Consider the following 15,389-nt stretch of genomic DNA (forward strand, 5'->3'; position numbering starts at 1 on the left):
AAATGAATTTTGAGTTTTACAAACCTTTGATTCCCTTCTTCTTAATCTTTGTATTCTAAGGAGAAAACTAAATGGTACACATATCTCTCAATCGTATATCGAAAATTCTGGATTTGTGATTTTATTGTGTGATTATTAATTAATCAAATTATAAATAAATAGTTTTATTAGTATAATATATAATCACGGGGGTCTACCTGATTTTATCGAAAGAAAATTGTTTTAATTAAAACGCAGAAATGGTAATGTTGTTATGATTGTTCGTGAAATCAACTGTGTGTGTGTTTATATTGTTCATATTTGTATTATTAAAAATATAATTTTCCGTTAAATCATCGCGCGCGTTTAGGTTTTATTTATTTATTTAATTTTCTTTTTGCTTTACTATATACTTTGTATTATAATATATTTAATATATTTTTAAATATAATTACACACCAAACTTTCCTTTGTACTTTATAATTGAAGTATCTAAAGTTATGAAATTTATTTGAAAATAATTTCATATATAATATTTAATATATTTTTATTAGAATATTTTGTTTTCACTAAGAATTAGATATTTATTTCAGTCACATACAATATTACTCGTGCAGCCAGGCAACCGACCAGAAACAAGAACATTTTCAGATTACGAAAGTGTCAACGAGTGCATGGAAGGTAATCAATTATTTAATATTTATTATTCTTATAAAAAAAAAATAGAATCTATTTGAACACACAAAATATTTTTGTTATCTATGTTGATATAAAATAATTTTGTTAAAAATAATTACTCGATTTGCCGCAGGTAATATTATGAAATATCTAATCGTATATAAGATCACATTTCCTTAATGAACTATTGCGTGTATGTTTAGTTTAAGTTATATATTTAATAAGATCCACAAAACTATTGATGATCATTATTTAAAATTTCTTATGTGTATAGGTGTATGTAAAATTTATGAGGAACATTTGAAAAAAAGAAATCCAAATACACCGACAATCACATATGATATTAGCCAGTTATTTGATTTTGTTGATCAACTAACAGACATATCATGTTTGGTATATCAAAAATCTACAAACACTTATGCCCCGTATAATAAGGATTGGATTAAAGAAAAAATCTATGTCTTGTTACGTAGAGCTGCTGGTCATAGCGAGTAATGATATAACTACTATAGACGTAAATTCTCAAATAACTCATAAGATAAATTAATTTTAAATACTATTGTATACTACTGTTTCTATCAATAAATATATAAATAACTATTATTTTCTTATTTTTAAATATTAAGATTATATTGTAAGATCCTGCATAACGTTTTAAGTATTTATATACATATTATTATTGATGTTTGCGAAAGCATGTATATATTATTATTGTAATATAATTACTGATTCATATAGTAATCTTGAAGATTACTTCGTTCTATCATAATGCATAAACTCTTTGCTTCGTTCAATGATTAATGGGTACTTCCGCTAACATAATTTATGATCAGAAGCAAGAAAAAAAAACAAGAAATAAAATCCAATCATAGAACGATGATACATTATATATATATATAATATATATATAATAATATATACACGTATATATAATACATATATAATAATATATACACGTTGAATTACAAATGGCGTACTTTATCTAGAATTTCGATAAAATATAATTAATCTTATTGATTCGTTTAATCTCAAATTATAAAAATATATGTAATGATAAAAATCATGTAGATAACCTATGCAAACATATTTGTGTGATTAATTATAGCTAGAATAAACTTATGCATATATTGTATTCTTATATATCTATATAATATACGTTATTTTGTAATATATATATATACGCACACACAGTATATAGTATGCATAATATAACGGGTGGTTAGAATAAAACGAATGGTTACGCATGCGTACTAAACTTTTATCGTAATGAAACTTTTACTATATTGCAACGAATAATAAGTTAATTTATTTGTCACTTTACTTTATTATTTTTATACAAAAATTAATATAGAATGATAAATATATCATTTGTAAAAATAGGTGTATATATAATATATATATATATATATAAAAATATAATGCACCTGTTTTGTTTCTTGGAATTGAGTATTGCGAATATTTCTTGTTGATAATAAAATACTACTACACAATAATTATATTATCTATATATTTACATGTATGTGCATATGCACGTAATTTGCTATTATACATGTATATATATATATATATATGCACATAAATGTGTGGTGATGTAAGTTGCATACTTTAGAACACGCGCGATAGGTTACGATAGATACAGTGCAGATTATGATACAATGCATTGAAAGTTGCATGCATGTAATAGATATCACATGTATGCCTATTGCATTAGTCTTCTTCTTTTGTAACTATGCTAGTGCCATTGACGATCAGCTGTCTAAGTTCTGGAATTTAAACATATTGCGTTTGCAAAGCGGAAACCCATTCGGAAATCAAATGTAGTTATATAAGATTACAGTTCAGAGAAATGAATCAGTCTTCTTACAGTGCGTTTACGAAGATCAATTATATATTTCGATAATACACGCGTTAATTATTTTCGTATATTCTAAAGGGGGGAGTATTTTAAGTGTCACGATAATATTTCTAACGTCGCTGCCTGTCACCCGTGTCTTTGTATTATTATTTTTGTTCTATCTTTCTTTTTTTCTTTGCTTTCTTTGTATCATATCAAATAAAAGTAAATAATTCTCTTTTTTTGTGTAATATTAAATTAAATTATTAATTTAATAATTAAAATATTCGTTTTTTTTTTATAAAGTGTTTAAACAATCGTAAGTAACTTAATATTTTATGATTATATTGTACTTGAGTGCTATTATTATTTCTCGTTGAAATGCATTGTGCAGTTTAAATGCGACTATTGAATCAGTCATCTATATATACACATATATATATATATATATACATTTTTGTATATTTTGTTGTTGTTGAAATAATAGAGGGTTTCGAAAGGCTTAACAGCGTTAATAAAGAATGTCCAGTAATCCAATTGCAGTAGATCCATTCAGTGAAGTTGCTTTGGAAATAGATATTTGTGAAGGTATTAAATTGTACTATTGTACAATTATAATGGTAAGCGATAATGCAAGAGCGAAATAATTCAATTTCCTATGATTATTATTATTGAAGGGAATGGAGATGCGGATAACGAACAAAGTACACAAAGTACAAAAGAAGATACTAAAAATACAATTAATGAACCAACTTATGCCGAACCGCTTACACCTGAAGAAATACGTTGGTTTTATAAAGGTGGAGTCGACAAGAGATGGGTCGAGTTTTGTGGATATGATAGTTTGCGAATAGAAACGGCTTGGCAAGAGAGACAATGTCTTCTTAGTAAAAATGATGGTAAAAGTAATGAATTGCCACCTGCTGAGAAAGTCGTTGTTAGAGGAGGAATGTATGATACGGAAATAGATAATATGAAATGTGTCTCTATATATTGGCCAGGTGCTGATTTTTATTTAACACAATAATTTCATCATTTATATTTAATATTTTTAGATAGTCTGTGTTATATATATATATATACTTTGATTAAAGATTAATATACTTCACGACGAAGATTATTATCGTTGATAATATAACATATGTGGGAACGGCGAAGAGGAAGAAATTTATTTACAAAAAATATCGTAATAATAATGCAGACATTAAAAGTATCTCGGAAGTAAATATTTTACTAGTTTAAATCATTTTTCGTATATCTTATTTTGATCTAAATAATTGAATCGATATATATATGAGAACAATTAAAAATAGTCTAAACGACATATATATACGGCTATAAGATAGCGAATAATAAGTTTTAATAATCTTAATTTGTATAAGAAGACTGCTAATAATTGACTACATAGTATCCAGTTTTATGTACCCATAAACATTGAGAATCATGGAATAATTGAGAATAAATGCCAACATTATGAGCAGGTGTAAGCATACATATCAATTCAAACAGTGAAATATATCTTTCTCTTATATCCTGTATATTTTTTATATATGTTATGTATGTTTTACGAAACAACTAAGACCATAATCTATGGATCTCAGTAGTATTCTTCATTTTATGATTTTTTTTGCATCATCCTGTTTATTATTATAATTGTTGTATATATAATCTTTCACATAATCTGACGAGTATCTAATACTATTTTTATATGATCTTTTTTTCTTCAAGTTTATCATAGCCAATTTCCTTCAACTGATCGAGCAATAGCAACAGTAATAGGAATATCAATTTCTCGTATGGAAATTCGCTATAATAATTTAGTTAAATCATTTTTATGCATTTGTACATATACCATGAATGCCAATCTATGTTTATGATAATTATTGTTACATATTTAGACTACCTCCTTGTCGTTACCACAATTTTTTTTTACACAATACACACTTTTAGAAAAACTGTATTTTCTCTATCTCTTGCTAATATCTCATTCATTCTCATTTATTTTACTTCGATATATGATATAATGTATTTTAATTTGATATGAGAAATTAATTATATTACATTTTAATTAATAGGCGAAGAATGGGAAATAATGAGAGGTACGTGGTATTACGATGGTAGTTGGATACCATTGGAAATAGAACATTCTAAAGTCATAGAAGAAGTTCATCTCAAATTATTTCCTAAACCATCTTCGGAACAGTATAAATCAACACCTGAAACAAATGCCTCTTCTTATTCGTATAAAGGTATCAGCTATTTTTCATATTAACTTTTTTGATGCTTACACTTTTTGTGCTTTATCGGTAATTATAATCACCCATAGATATTTAGGATGAATTTACAATTTTTAAAATGTAAAATAAATGTTACATTAGATAAATTGAAATATTGATTAATACATTAATGTTTCAGTATTGCATACGGAATGTTTTCCAGAATTTCACGTCGACTGGCATTCAATAGATTATGTTGCATTATACAGTGAATATACAACAAGTAAATTAATGCGTAGCGTTACATCCAAACTGGGTTTGCCTAAAAGTAATTACTTTTTCATTACTATACTCATTAGCATTTGTCCAAAAAATGATAGTACATAAATCTTACGGATCTTAAATCTTGAATGTGGATTATTTTACTTATTTATTATATTACTGATCATTTCTCTTTTTATAAAAATAATAATATTACTATATAAATACACTCTCTTAAATGCATTGAATATTATAGCCACAGGATATCGAATAAAAAGAGGATATAAAATTCCTGCCATAATGGAAGATAAGCCTCAAGATATTGACCATTTAGTATTTGTTGTTCATGGAATCGGTCAAAAGAGAGATACTGGAAAAATAATACGCAATACAACATCGTAAGATTTTTTATATTTTATTTTGTTATTAAATCTTACAGGGGTAAAGCTTTAATTTAATTAAAAATATTTCCTTAACTATCTATCTCATTAATATAAATGATTAATTAAATGATTTCTTTTTTAACAGATTCAGAGAATGCATAGAACGATTGAAACAACGGTTCTTTCCGCACTCAAATTACAGGGTTGAATTTTTCCCCGTTGAATGGAGATCATCCTTGAAACTCGACGGAGGTAAGCAAGATTATACGTTGATGTATTAATTATAGGTTTATAAGTTATAAAAAAAAGCAATAAATCACAACGATTATTTATATATCTTTGTACACATATTTTCAGATATAGTCGAAGCTATCACACCATACAGCGTTTTAAGTATTCGTCATCTATTAAATACGTCAGCAATGGATATACTTTATTATACGAGTCCTCTTTATGGTGGAGAAGTAAGAGCTGGATTACAAAAAGAATTGAATAGATTATATTTCATGTTCACTAGCAGACATCCTGACTGGAAAGGCAAAGTTTCAATTTTGGCACATTCGTTGGGCTGCGTCATCGTATATGATATAGTTACAGGGTGGATGAGTCCAGATACAAGACCTCCGTCTCCTGATCAAGAAGTATTACTGCAAGGTTTACAATTTCCTGTAAGTAATTTTAGCCATTATCTTATATAGTTTGTACAAAATGCAATACACAAATATTTAATTATGACATTTTCTTATTTACAGATTGAGAACTTATTTTGTCTGGGTTCTCCTTTATCAGTGTTTTTAGCATTACGTACACGTACACCGTCCAATAGATTAGATGTAATGCCTCAAGGTCTTTGCAAAAGGTTTTATAATATATTTCATTGGTCTGATCCTGTTGCATATCGTATGGAACCACTTTTGGAAAGAGGATATAGTAAAATTGAGCCAGTTGTTATACCACCGTATGGAGGTGGAGTTGATGAATTACAAATGGAACCCTCGTCAGTAGTTAACGCAGATCAAAATCTATCTCCAACTGGTATGTGTTTATTAAATATTTAAATAATATGTATGTAGGAATATGTAGGATTCGTGAAAAAATTGGGAACCACTGAGCTGATTGTATTTGGAGAATTGATTCTGAGAAAAAAAGAAAAACTAGTGAAATACGTAATATCTAATTTTTATACATTTTCTTATATTAATAGAGACTGAGGAAAGAGAAGATAGTCCAGTAGACGTGTCCAATCGTAATACAGAAAAAGGATGGAGTCTTTGGGGTTTAGTTAGAGCAGGTTGGAATGTTAAAGAAGGATCATCTTCGCCGACACCTGACTCAAATCCACCAATCCGTCCAGGACAAGGTATTCATTTATAAATTATAATTATTTTCATTCGCCTAATATATTAAAGTATAATGACAATTTGTATATTTATTAGAGCTAACGCAACGTTTGGATTACGTTTTACGAGCAGTTGGATTAGGTAGAAATTATTTATATGCAGTAGTAGCTCATACTAGATATTGGAGTAACGATGATGTGGCTTATTTTGTTTTAACAAGACTATTTCCAACATTAGAAGCATGATGGCGATGTCATTGCTTGAAGCTGAATTTAAGCAGATTTTATTCAATTTACTAGTCGATTGCTGGCCTTTTATACCTGATATAAACATTAGGCCTACCACTAAAAAACAATCTGTGATAATGGAAAAAAAACGATACAATAACAATATAAAATCTACATAAAATTCATGAGATTTTATATAATAATTCATGCAGTTCAATATTAATACGGTCAAGGTTTTGCAGATCAAATAAATTATATAGGTATGTATGCGTATGTACACAGGCGCACGTGTGCGCGCATCATACACATGTTAAATTTGTATATTACTTCATACTGTAAGAAAAAATAAGATGTGTGTTTTTATTGTGAATGCACACATATATATATATATATATATATATGTATGTGTGTGTATGTAAAAGTGATATACGTGTATTATAATAATATTATAATAATACACGTATATTACTTTTATCTTTAAAAATACCTGTTTTTATAACTTGTCATAAATAAGTTTTATTTGTTGTGTTTAATAAGTATATAGTTTATACTAGATATTTATTTAAGTATTTAATCATAATATACAATTGTTAAGACCAAAAACAAAAAAAAAACACACACACACGTACATTAATTGATGATAAAAGATTAATAATGATAGTAATCTTCCTTTAAAGTTAGCCATTAAAAGTTCAATTTTCATTTTATATCGGTACAATCTCCCACTTTAAGGACAGTGATTATTTAATTGGATTATTCAAGTATAATAATATTATATATTATATTATATTCATCTATGTTCTAATATTGAATATAATGAGACAATGGAAGAATAAAATGAAAGAAAATTGCTTAATAATTAAAGCTATGTAACATCTGTCATACCGATACTCAAATTTTTGAGTAAACAAGAAACGTTATCACTCTCTGTGCACAAATTGTATTATTTCTTTAAAATACTTACTCACTGATCATGTTTCTCTAGTCATTTAAGATGCGTTCCATACGTACGTATACAATTCTAATCATATTCATCTACGATGACTATAAGAAGCACGAGATGCAGTGGGATTTAAACGAAATCATATCACAATAAAATTTGGGAAAGTTAATGTATTCAATTGAAAGCGAGGTCGTAAACATACCCTCGATGTTCTAATTCGATAGATTGTAATTAAAATACATTACGTTTCATTAACGACTATTCCAAATCACATTTTAAATTTTGTAAAAGCACAGCACAATATCATTGTAATATATTTCCTGTGATGGTATGCATTGTTCGTATGTGTGTGTATATACACAGTGGCCCAGTAATCATGGTACAACCAGGAAAGAACTGACTCTTCTTGAAATAATAAATTGAAATTGTTAAATAACATCTTTTTCTATACGACATTTTCTTTTCAAGAAAATCAAATGTAGATATTAAATGTAATCACACGTATACCTAATTTAACTGTCGTTGACCAAAACTTATTTACAGATAATATTAAATATATAGACAATTTTATTCCATTACCATTTTTTTCATTTATCCTTTTTCTTGTTATACATTGAAAGGGTTGTTATATATCAACCGACTATTCGTTAATCAATTTGTATGCATTAACATTCGCTATTTAATTGTATCTATATTTATTTCCAACGACAGCTTAATTAGGCATTCATATATTTCTACAAGACGTATTATAAAAATAGTTTTATTTCGCAATTTCAATTTATCATTGATACGCGGATACATATATTATTAATGATGAATTGATTTATATGTATGCGTATCAATCAAATCTGGTTTGGTTTTCTAATAATGATGTTTTATAGACACATCTTTATATATGGAATTCTTTGTTTTTATATCAATCTCGTATAAGATTATTGTAATTACACTATGAGACAACAACAACAAAATAGTGCATAATAATAGTATTATTAAAATAGAAGAAACAAAAACCAAAAATTTCAAATTTTCCTTGTATTCCAAATGAAGTTCATTCGTTGTATAGACAATTTGCTAAGATTAAAACGGCTAACGAGTGTAATTAGCCAGTTAAAAAAAAAGTGACCAACGTAAAGAAAAAAACATGCAATTAATTAATTATTTGCATGTGCGTATATCATTGATTTTTTTATTACAGCTTTTTTAATATAATCTTATTCAAAATTATAATAAGTAAATAAATAAAGTTAATCGATTCTATGAAATAATAATAAATAAGATAAATAAGATAAATTTAATGTATTGACTGCAAGGGAACAGAGTATTCTTTTATAGAATAAAAATTCAAACAATAAAATGTAATTGGTTGGAATCAAAAAAGGAAAAAAAAGAGAAGAACTTTGTTTAATATTTATTATAGCATAATTTGTTAATCGCATTAAAATTGGAAACATTATGTAATTCTATTAATCTTATTCCAATGTTACAACGTTCAAATTTTATCCTTGTAAATACTTATTATAACAATAATAAGTAATTTGTAAACGTAATATATTAACTAATATTGTAAAAAAGAATATGCGTGACCAAGATTGAAAAAAAAAAGAGTTATATTTGGAATATCATATCAAATTAATTAAATATATATTTATATATATATTTTATTCCCTTATGCAGTTACTACAAAAAAACACAAAAAAAAAAAGAAAGCGAACATGAAAGTATTTACCAGACATATATGCAATTGTGTTAATCTAAACTAAGTTTAAATTATCAATTTATTTTATATATGTTTTTATTATTATAATAATATATAATTATATATTGTAATTGCTTATTAATTATATTTTACACATTTAACGCCAGCTTTGCATTACCGTGAGATTATTTTTATATTCAAACTATGTAAGCATATTTTATGCGTCAATGTGTTCTATTTGTTATCGTTTACTTTTTCTGCATTTGTTTAACTTCTAACGTAACACAGAAGATGATCTGTAAAATATCGGATCAATGATAAATCTGGAAGAATGTATTTAGAAGTCAATAACTGTTAAGTCATAGACAAGCGATGCGAGTGGCAGCGTTCAATGTGTTTTAAAATATTTTTCATTTCTTTTTATTTTAGCAAGTACAAGATACAGATCAATGTTTCATTATTAAATACATACGTTTAGACAATTTATGTTTATCATATTTATGCGGATTCTTTTTAAAAATGATACATTTACATTTTTACTTAAAAAAAAAAAAAAATAAAACTACACAGAATCGTGCATGTATGTATGATAAATAATATTGTGCAATAACTGTTTTCGAATTGAACATTTAATTAAGTACACGCCGTAGTATTATGACAATAAAATGAAGATGATAAAATTACTTTCATATCAATCAATATTCATATAGTCAGGTACGCAGGAACATGCATAATTAATTAGATACTATTAAATACTAACAATATTATTCTTTATGATCAGTTTTTATTGTAATCGCATCCAACATGTACGATAAAATTGATATATCTCAAAAAAGAATGTAACGATAGTAATTTTCAATTACGAAACATAATAACGTGTTCCTACATACTTGTATATTCATGATTACATGTTAGTAAAACTAACGGCTATTCTCTTTTCTCCTTTTAAATATGATGCATATATTCTAATAGTTTAATTATATAAGATAGTTTTTCCTACACAATCTATATAATTATCGATAATATAATATATGATAGGAAATTTTGTAATACTATGTATTAGCGCTATATCAAAAGGAGTTTAACTTCGTTATGAATTATATGATTCTTTACTTACAATTAGTTTGCCATTAAATATAAATAAAGGGCTATTTAATAAATATAATATCTTATTACAAAGATGACACACGCGACCCGTCATTCAACTAAACATTTGAATAATTTTCTAGAAACCTTGTGCTTCCAATAAAAATACTTTTTCATGAAATTAGATTGTATATAACGAATCAACATTGTATTTCATTTAATAATTTATACGTGGTAATAAGAGCTTACTTAAATATCTTTGAAAATATTATGTTATAATTATTAGTTTTATGTGCCATAATTAATAATGTGTATTCGAATAAGAAAAGTGCTGTGATCTATTATTTTTACTATCTTCGTGTACATTCAATTGTCATTTGAATAAAGACATGTGCTCAATATCGCGCTAGATCGAATGGTAATATTATAATATCTAATTTTGATACATTATTAAGTCTGTCGTCAACCAATGTGACCTAAAATATTCTCTTTGTTGTATTTTAAGGGTAATATAAAAGGAAAATTAAAATAAGTATTTACGCTTTTAAATGAATAATAATGTACTTACTGTAAGCTAATTGGAACAATGTAGTTATAAAAAAAAAATCTGTTATTTGTAAAAGTTGGAGAAAAAATGTCGAAAAGGAATAAAGGTATCATCGAAGAGTGATGAAATGGGGGAATCATATTAAATGCCATGTATAGTCAAAATAAGGATAATGAGTAAATTATTTATATATTGTTAGAAAATGTTTAGTTCAATGAAGGATTCCTTTTAAAATATCAAAGAATCAGATTTTAAAATAATCTTACAATTAGAATCCAATGCATTAGAGTATTTAAATGTACCCGCCTTTTTGTTTGGTCATGCGCAGTACAATTAGAACTTGCTCGGTGATTGTCACACAACTAAAGAAACAAATATAACCTTTGAGTGAAAAAGAATCATTGCGGTTTTCTGATTGCAGAAATTTAAATTTAACACAATACATAAAAGATATTAATCTTTTCTGAATAATTAATACAAATGGAAGAAACAGAAGAAATGGATTATAAAAGTGAAAGTGACGAAGAAAGCTGTTCAGGCACGAGTTCATTAATCGTAAGTAAAAAGGGGTTAAAATTGACAGAAAATGAAGAACAAGAACATGAAGAGAATCAAGAAGTAGATAATAAAGATGAGAAAAAAAATGAAGAAAGTTTGAATAGCTATAATGATGATGATGATGATGATGATAGTGATGGTAAAGAAAGTAATGATGATCATATGGATGTCAATGAGGGTGATTGTGGCGATGGTGATGGTGATGGTGATGGTGATGGTGATGGTGATGGTGATGGTGATGGTGATGATGATGATGATGATGCCGATGAAGCAGAAATTAAAGCATTGGAGGCTTTGCTGGAAGAAAATCCTTACGATTACAGTAGTCATATTAAGTTGATTAAAAAGTTTGAAATGATGGGTGAACTTGAACGTTTACGTACTGCAAGAGAAAACATGAGTTCGATGTATCCTTTGAGTTCAGAATTATGGCTATCATGGTTACGCGATGAAATTAAATTAGCTGTAAGTAGCGAAGAAAAAGCTGAAGTTGTGAAAATCTGCGAAAGAGCTGTTAAAGATTATCTTTGTAAGTTGTAGTTACGATATCTATATTTGATAATAATTAAAAGGCATAAAACTTATTTGTATCAAAATTTGATGATTAGGTGTCAAGGTTTGGCTGGAATATTTACAATTCAGTATTGGAAATATGGACAACAAGAAGGATGGAATTAAAAATGTTCGTCAACTTTTTGAATCCGCATTAACATCAGCCGGATTACATGTCATCAAAGGAGCTATAATATGGGAAGCATTTAGAGAATTTGAAGCAGTATTATTCGCATTGGTAAATTAAAGAAATATGAATTCTCATTTATGTTAAAATGTTTTTACTATCAAATTTATTGAATTTTATTTCAAGTAGATCGATCCCACAAATGTAGCTGAAAAGAAGGAACAACTGGACCGTATTGGAAATCTTTTCCGACGCCAATTAGCATGTCCTTTATTAGATATGGAAAAAACATACGAAGAGTATGAAACTTGGAGAGCTAGAGATGGTGCCCAAGCTACTGTTGACGATAATATTGTACTCGCAGGATATGAACGTGCTCTTGAAAAGTTAAATAATCGTCTTCCTTATGAAGAAAAAATAGTATCTTCCCGAAAAGAAAACGAATTGTTTGATGCGTATAAAGAATATTTGTCGTATGAAAAAACAAACGGAGATCCGGGTCGTGTTACAGTTTTATATGAGAGAGCGGTTGCTGATCTCAGTCTTGAAGTACCGCTTTGGCTAGATTATATTAATTATCTTGAGAATAACATTAAGATAGAATCGGTATTAAACAAGGTATACGAAAAGGCATCGAGAAATATTCCATGGTGTTCAACTATTTGGCAAAAGTGGATTAGAGCGTACGAGAAATGGGAGAGACCTGTTTCGGACGTTCAAAACTTATTAGAAAAATCTTTAGTTATGGGTTTTTCAGAGGCAAATGATTATCGTGATCTTTGGATGAAATATTTAGAATATTTGCGTCGTAAAATAGATAAAAATGTAGACGAAGAGGATAAACAAATAGATATTCTTCGTAATACGTTTAACAGAGCATGCGAACACTTGGCTAAGATATTTGGTTTGGAGGGTGATCCCAATGGAATAATTTTACAATATTGGGCAAGAACAGAAGCTATAACTGCCAATAATATGGAAAAGGCTAGATCTCTTTGGACAGATATATTTTCGCTAGGCCATTCGGGAACCGCTTCTTATTGGTTGGAATATATCTCTTTAGAAAGGTAATTTTTGGTTACATCGATAAATTATTTGAACAAGATTGCGTCAAAGTTCTGATCCGTATATATGATTTTGATTTGAAATATAGATGTTACGGCGACACGAAACATTTGAGAAAATTATATAAAAGAGCATTGACTTCGGTCAAAGATTGGCCCGAAAGTGTGGCTAATTCCTGGTTGGATTTTGAACGCGACGAAGGTAATCTCGAACAAATGGAATTTTGTGAAATGAAAGTTAAAGAAAGACTAGACAAATTAGCGGAAGAAAAATCTAAAGCTAAGCAAGCTAGTTTGAAAAAAGAATCATACGTACAACCAAAGAAAGCAATTAGGAGGAAAGCTGAAGATATAAGCAAATGGAAGAATTTAGGAGTTTCTCCAAGAAAAATAATAAAAGCGGAAGAGAAAAATCAATTTAAATTAAGAGAAAGTCGTCTTAACTTGGACAAAGTCTACAGCACGGAAGAAGTTAAATCAGAAGATCAACCACCACCGCCAGGCTTCAAAGTATCTGAAAATGAAAAAGTCGATACAAATCGTGAATTAGATGATAAGTTAACCGTATTCATTAGTAATTTGGATTACACAGCAATCGAGGACGAAGTTAGGGAAGCTTTACAACCGGCAGGACCGATAACTTTGGTTAAAATGATTAAAGATTATAAGGGACGTAACAAAGGTTATTGTTACGTTAAATTAAGCAATACCGTACGTTAATAGTTTAATAAGTTATCTTATTAAATATACAGGGTGGTAAAAAAACGTGTCCAATATTTGAAGAACTTGTGGTATTTATATAATAATCCTGTAATGAAATCCTTTCGATGTAAATTAACTTTTATTATTTATGAGCCTTTGATATCATAAGTGAGTTTTTTGGTAACATATTGAATGTACATATAGGAAAATTGCTTTTACCATCCTGAATAGAAACATTTCCATCTCTATCGCGATCGTCGAACAATTATGAAGTATACATTTTGACAGGAGGCAGTTGAGAAAGCATTGACGTTAGATAGAACGCCCATAAATGGACGTCCCATGTTTGTTTCAAGATGTGATCCTAACAAAAGCACGAGAGGTTCAGGATTTAAATACAATAGTACACTGGAAAAGAATAAACTTTTTGTCAAAGGTACGCATAATAATTATATGAAACGCTTGACGATTATGTACGATGATAAAATTATAATTATCTCGTAGGTCTTCCGGTTACGACGACGACAGAGGATCTTGAAAAAATATTTAGCATTCACGGAAAATTAAAAGACGTTCGCTTAGTTACTTACCGCAATGGACATTCCAAAGGATTGGCATACGTTGAATACTTAAACGAAGCTGATGCTGCTAAAGCTCTTCTTGCTACGGACGGTATGAAAATTGATACGAAAGAAATAAACGTAGCTATTAGTCAACCACCTGAACGTAAGAAGGAAGAAGTTTTTCATGGTAAATCGTTGGGTAGTAGTATAGTAAGTAGAACAACGTTTGGATTACCAAAAACCTTGTTATCTATGGTACCGCGTAATGTTATAATCAATAGTAATAATACTAATAAGAATTTATCTAATAACGGAGTACCCCAGTCGAAAAGTAATCAAGATTTTCGGAATATGTTGTTAAATAAAAAATAATCTACCGTATTATATAAAAACATTATTTTTAATGATTCCAGTGCTCCGTATCACGTAGTATCCTTCCCTATATCTGAGAAAGTATAGATATATTGTATAATATATTGTATAATACAAATGATTCATTATGAATATAGAATTTTTATAAAAAGACGATCATAAATTAACAACAGAGTATAAAGAAAAGAAATACATTATGGTAGTCGACCACGAAATACAATAAATATCTTCAACGTATAAATGTGAATAATGTGTAATATA

General features: G+C 28.0%; 3 protein-coding genes across 3 annotated transcripts; all 3 read left to right on the forward strand.

Annotated features, from left to right (window-relative positions):
- Nucleotides 1-200: 200 nt before the first annotated feature.
- Nucleotides 201-1,924, forward strand: LOC122513437 (enhancer of rudimentary homolog). The gene is made up of 3 exons (XM_043629784.1): nt 201-242; nt 573-660; nt 932-1,924. The coding sequence occupies exons 1-3, from the start codon at nt 240-242 to the stop codon at nt 1,150-1,152; spliced, it is 312 nt and encodes a 103-aa protein (XP_043485719.1). The 5' UTR covers nt 201-239; the 3' UTR covers nt 1,153-1,924.
- Nucleotides 1,925-2,816: 892 nt separating this feature from the next.
- Nucleotides 2,817-7,300, forward strand: LOC122513434 (phospholipase DDHD1-like). The gene is made up of 10 exons (XM_043629780.1): nt 2,817-3,079; nt 3,169-3,492; nt 4,567-4,740; nt 4,907-5,035; nt 5,225-5,366; nt 5,497-5,603; nt 5,709-6,019; nt 6,104-6,386; nt 6,556-6,711; nt 6,788-7,300. The coding sequence occupies exons 1-10, from the start codon at nt 3,013-3,015 to the stop codon at nt 6,934-6,936; spliced, it is 1,842 nt and encodes a 613-aa protein (XP_043485715.1). The 5' UTR covers nt 2,817-3,012; the 3' UTR covers nt 6,937-7,300.
- A 3,623-nt stretch (nt 7,301-10,923) lies between these two features.
- On the forward strand, nt 10,924-15,140 carry LOC122513438 (squamous cell carcinoma antigen recognized by T-cells 3-like). Its single transcript, XM_043629785.1, has 6 exons — nt 10,924-12,277; nt 12,357-12,538; nt 12,617-13,494; nt 13,581-14,202; nt 14,482-14,629; nt 14,698-15,140. The coding sequence occupies exons 1-6, from the start codon at nt 11,671-11,673 to the stop codon at nt 15,126-15,128; spliced, it is 2,868 nt and encodes a 955-aa protein (XP_043485720.1). The 5' UTR covers nt 10,924-11,670; the 3' UTR covers nt 15,129-15,140.
- The last annotated feature ends 249 nt before the right edge of the window (nt 15,141-15,389 follow it).

This window comes from Polistes fuscatus, unplaced genomic scaffold, assembly GCF_010416935.1.
Source record: "Polistes fuscatus isolate 324 unplaced genomic scaffold, CU_Pfus_HIC Scaffold12, whole genome shotgun sequence".
Lineage (NCBI taxonomy): Eukaryota > Metazoa > Arthropoda > Insecta > Hymenoptera > Vespidae > Polistes > Polistes fuscatus.

Excerpts from the sequence above, each read along its gene's own strand:
- LOC122513434 (XM_043629780.1), top strand. The coding sequence starts at position 3,013 with ATGTCCAGTAATCCAATTGCAGTAGATCCATTCAGTGAAGTTGCTTTG. Across the intron at positions 3,493-4,566 it reads TGTCTCTATATATTGGCCAG|GCGAAGAATGGGAAATAATG; the intron begins GTGCTGATTTTT and ends TTTAATTAATAG. Across the intron at positions 5,367-5,496 it reads ATAATACGCAATACAACATC|ATTCAGAGAATGCATAGAAC; the intron begins GTAAGATTTTTT and ends CTTTTTTAACAG.
- LOC122513437 (XM_043629784.1), top strand. Across the intron at positions 661-931 it reads TGTCAACGAGTGCATGGAAG|GTGTATGTAAAATTTATGAG; the intron begins GTAATCAATTAT and ends TTATGTGTATAG.
- LOC122513438 (XM_043629785.1), top strand. The coding sequence starts at position 11,671 with ATGGAAGAAACAGAAGAAATGGATTATAAAAGTGAAAGTGACGAAGAA. Across the intron at positions 12,278-12,356 it reads AGCTGTTAAAGATTATCTTT|GTGTCAAGGTTTGGCTGGAA; the intron begins GTAAGTTGTAGT and ends TTTGATGATTAG. Across the intron at positions 14,630-14,697 it reads GAATAAACTTTTTGTCAAAG|GTCTTCCGGTTACGACGACG; the intron begins GTACGCATAATA and ends ATTATCTCGTAG.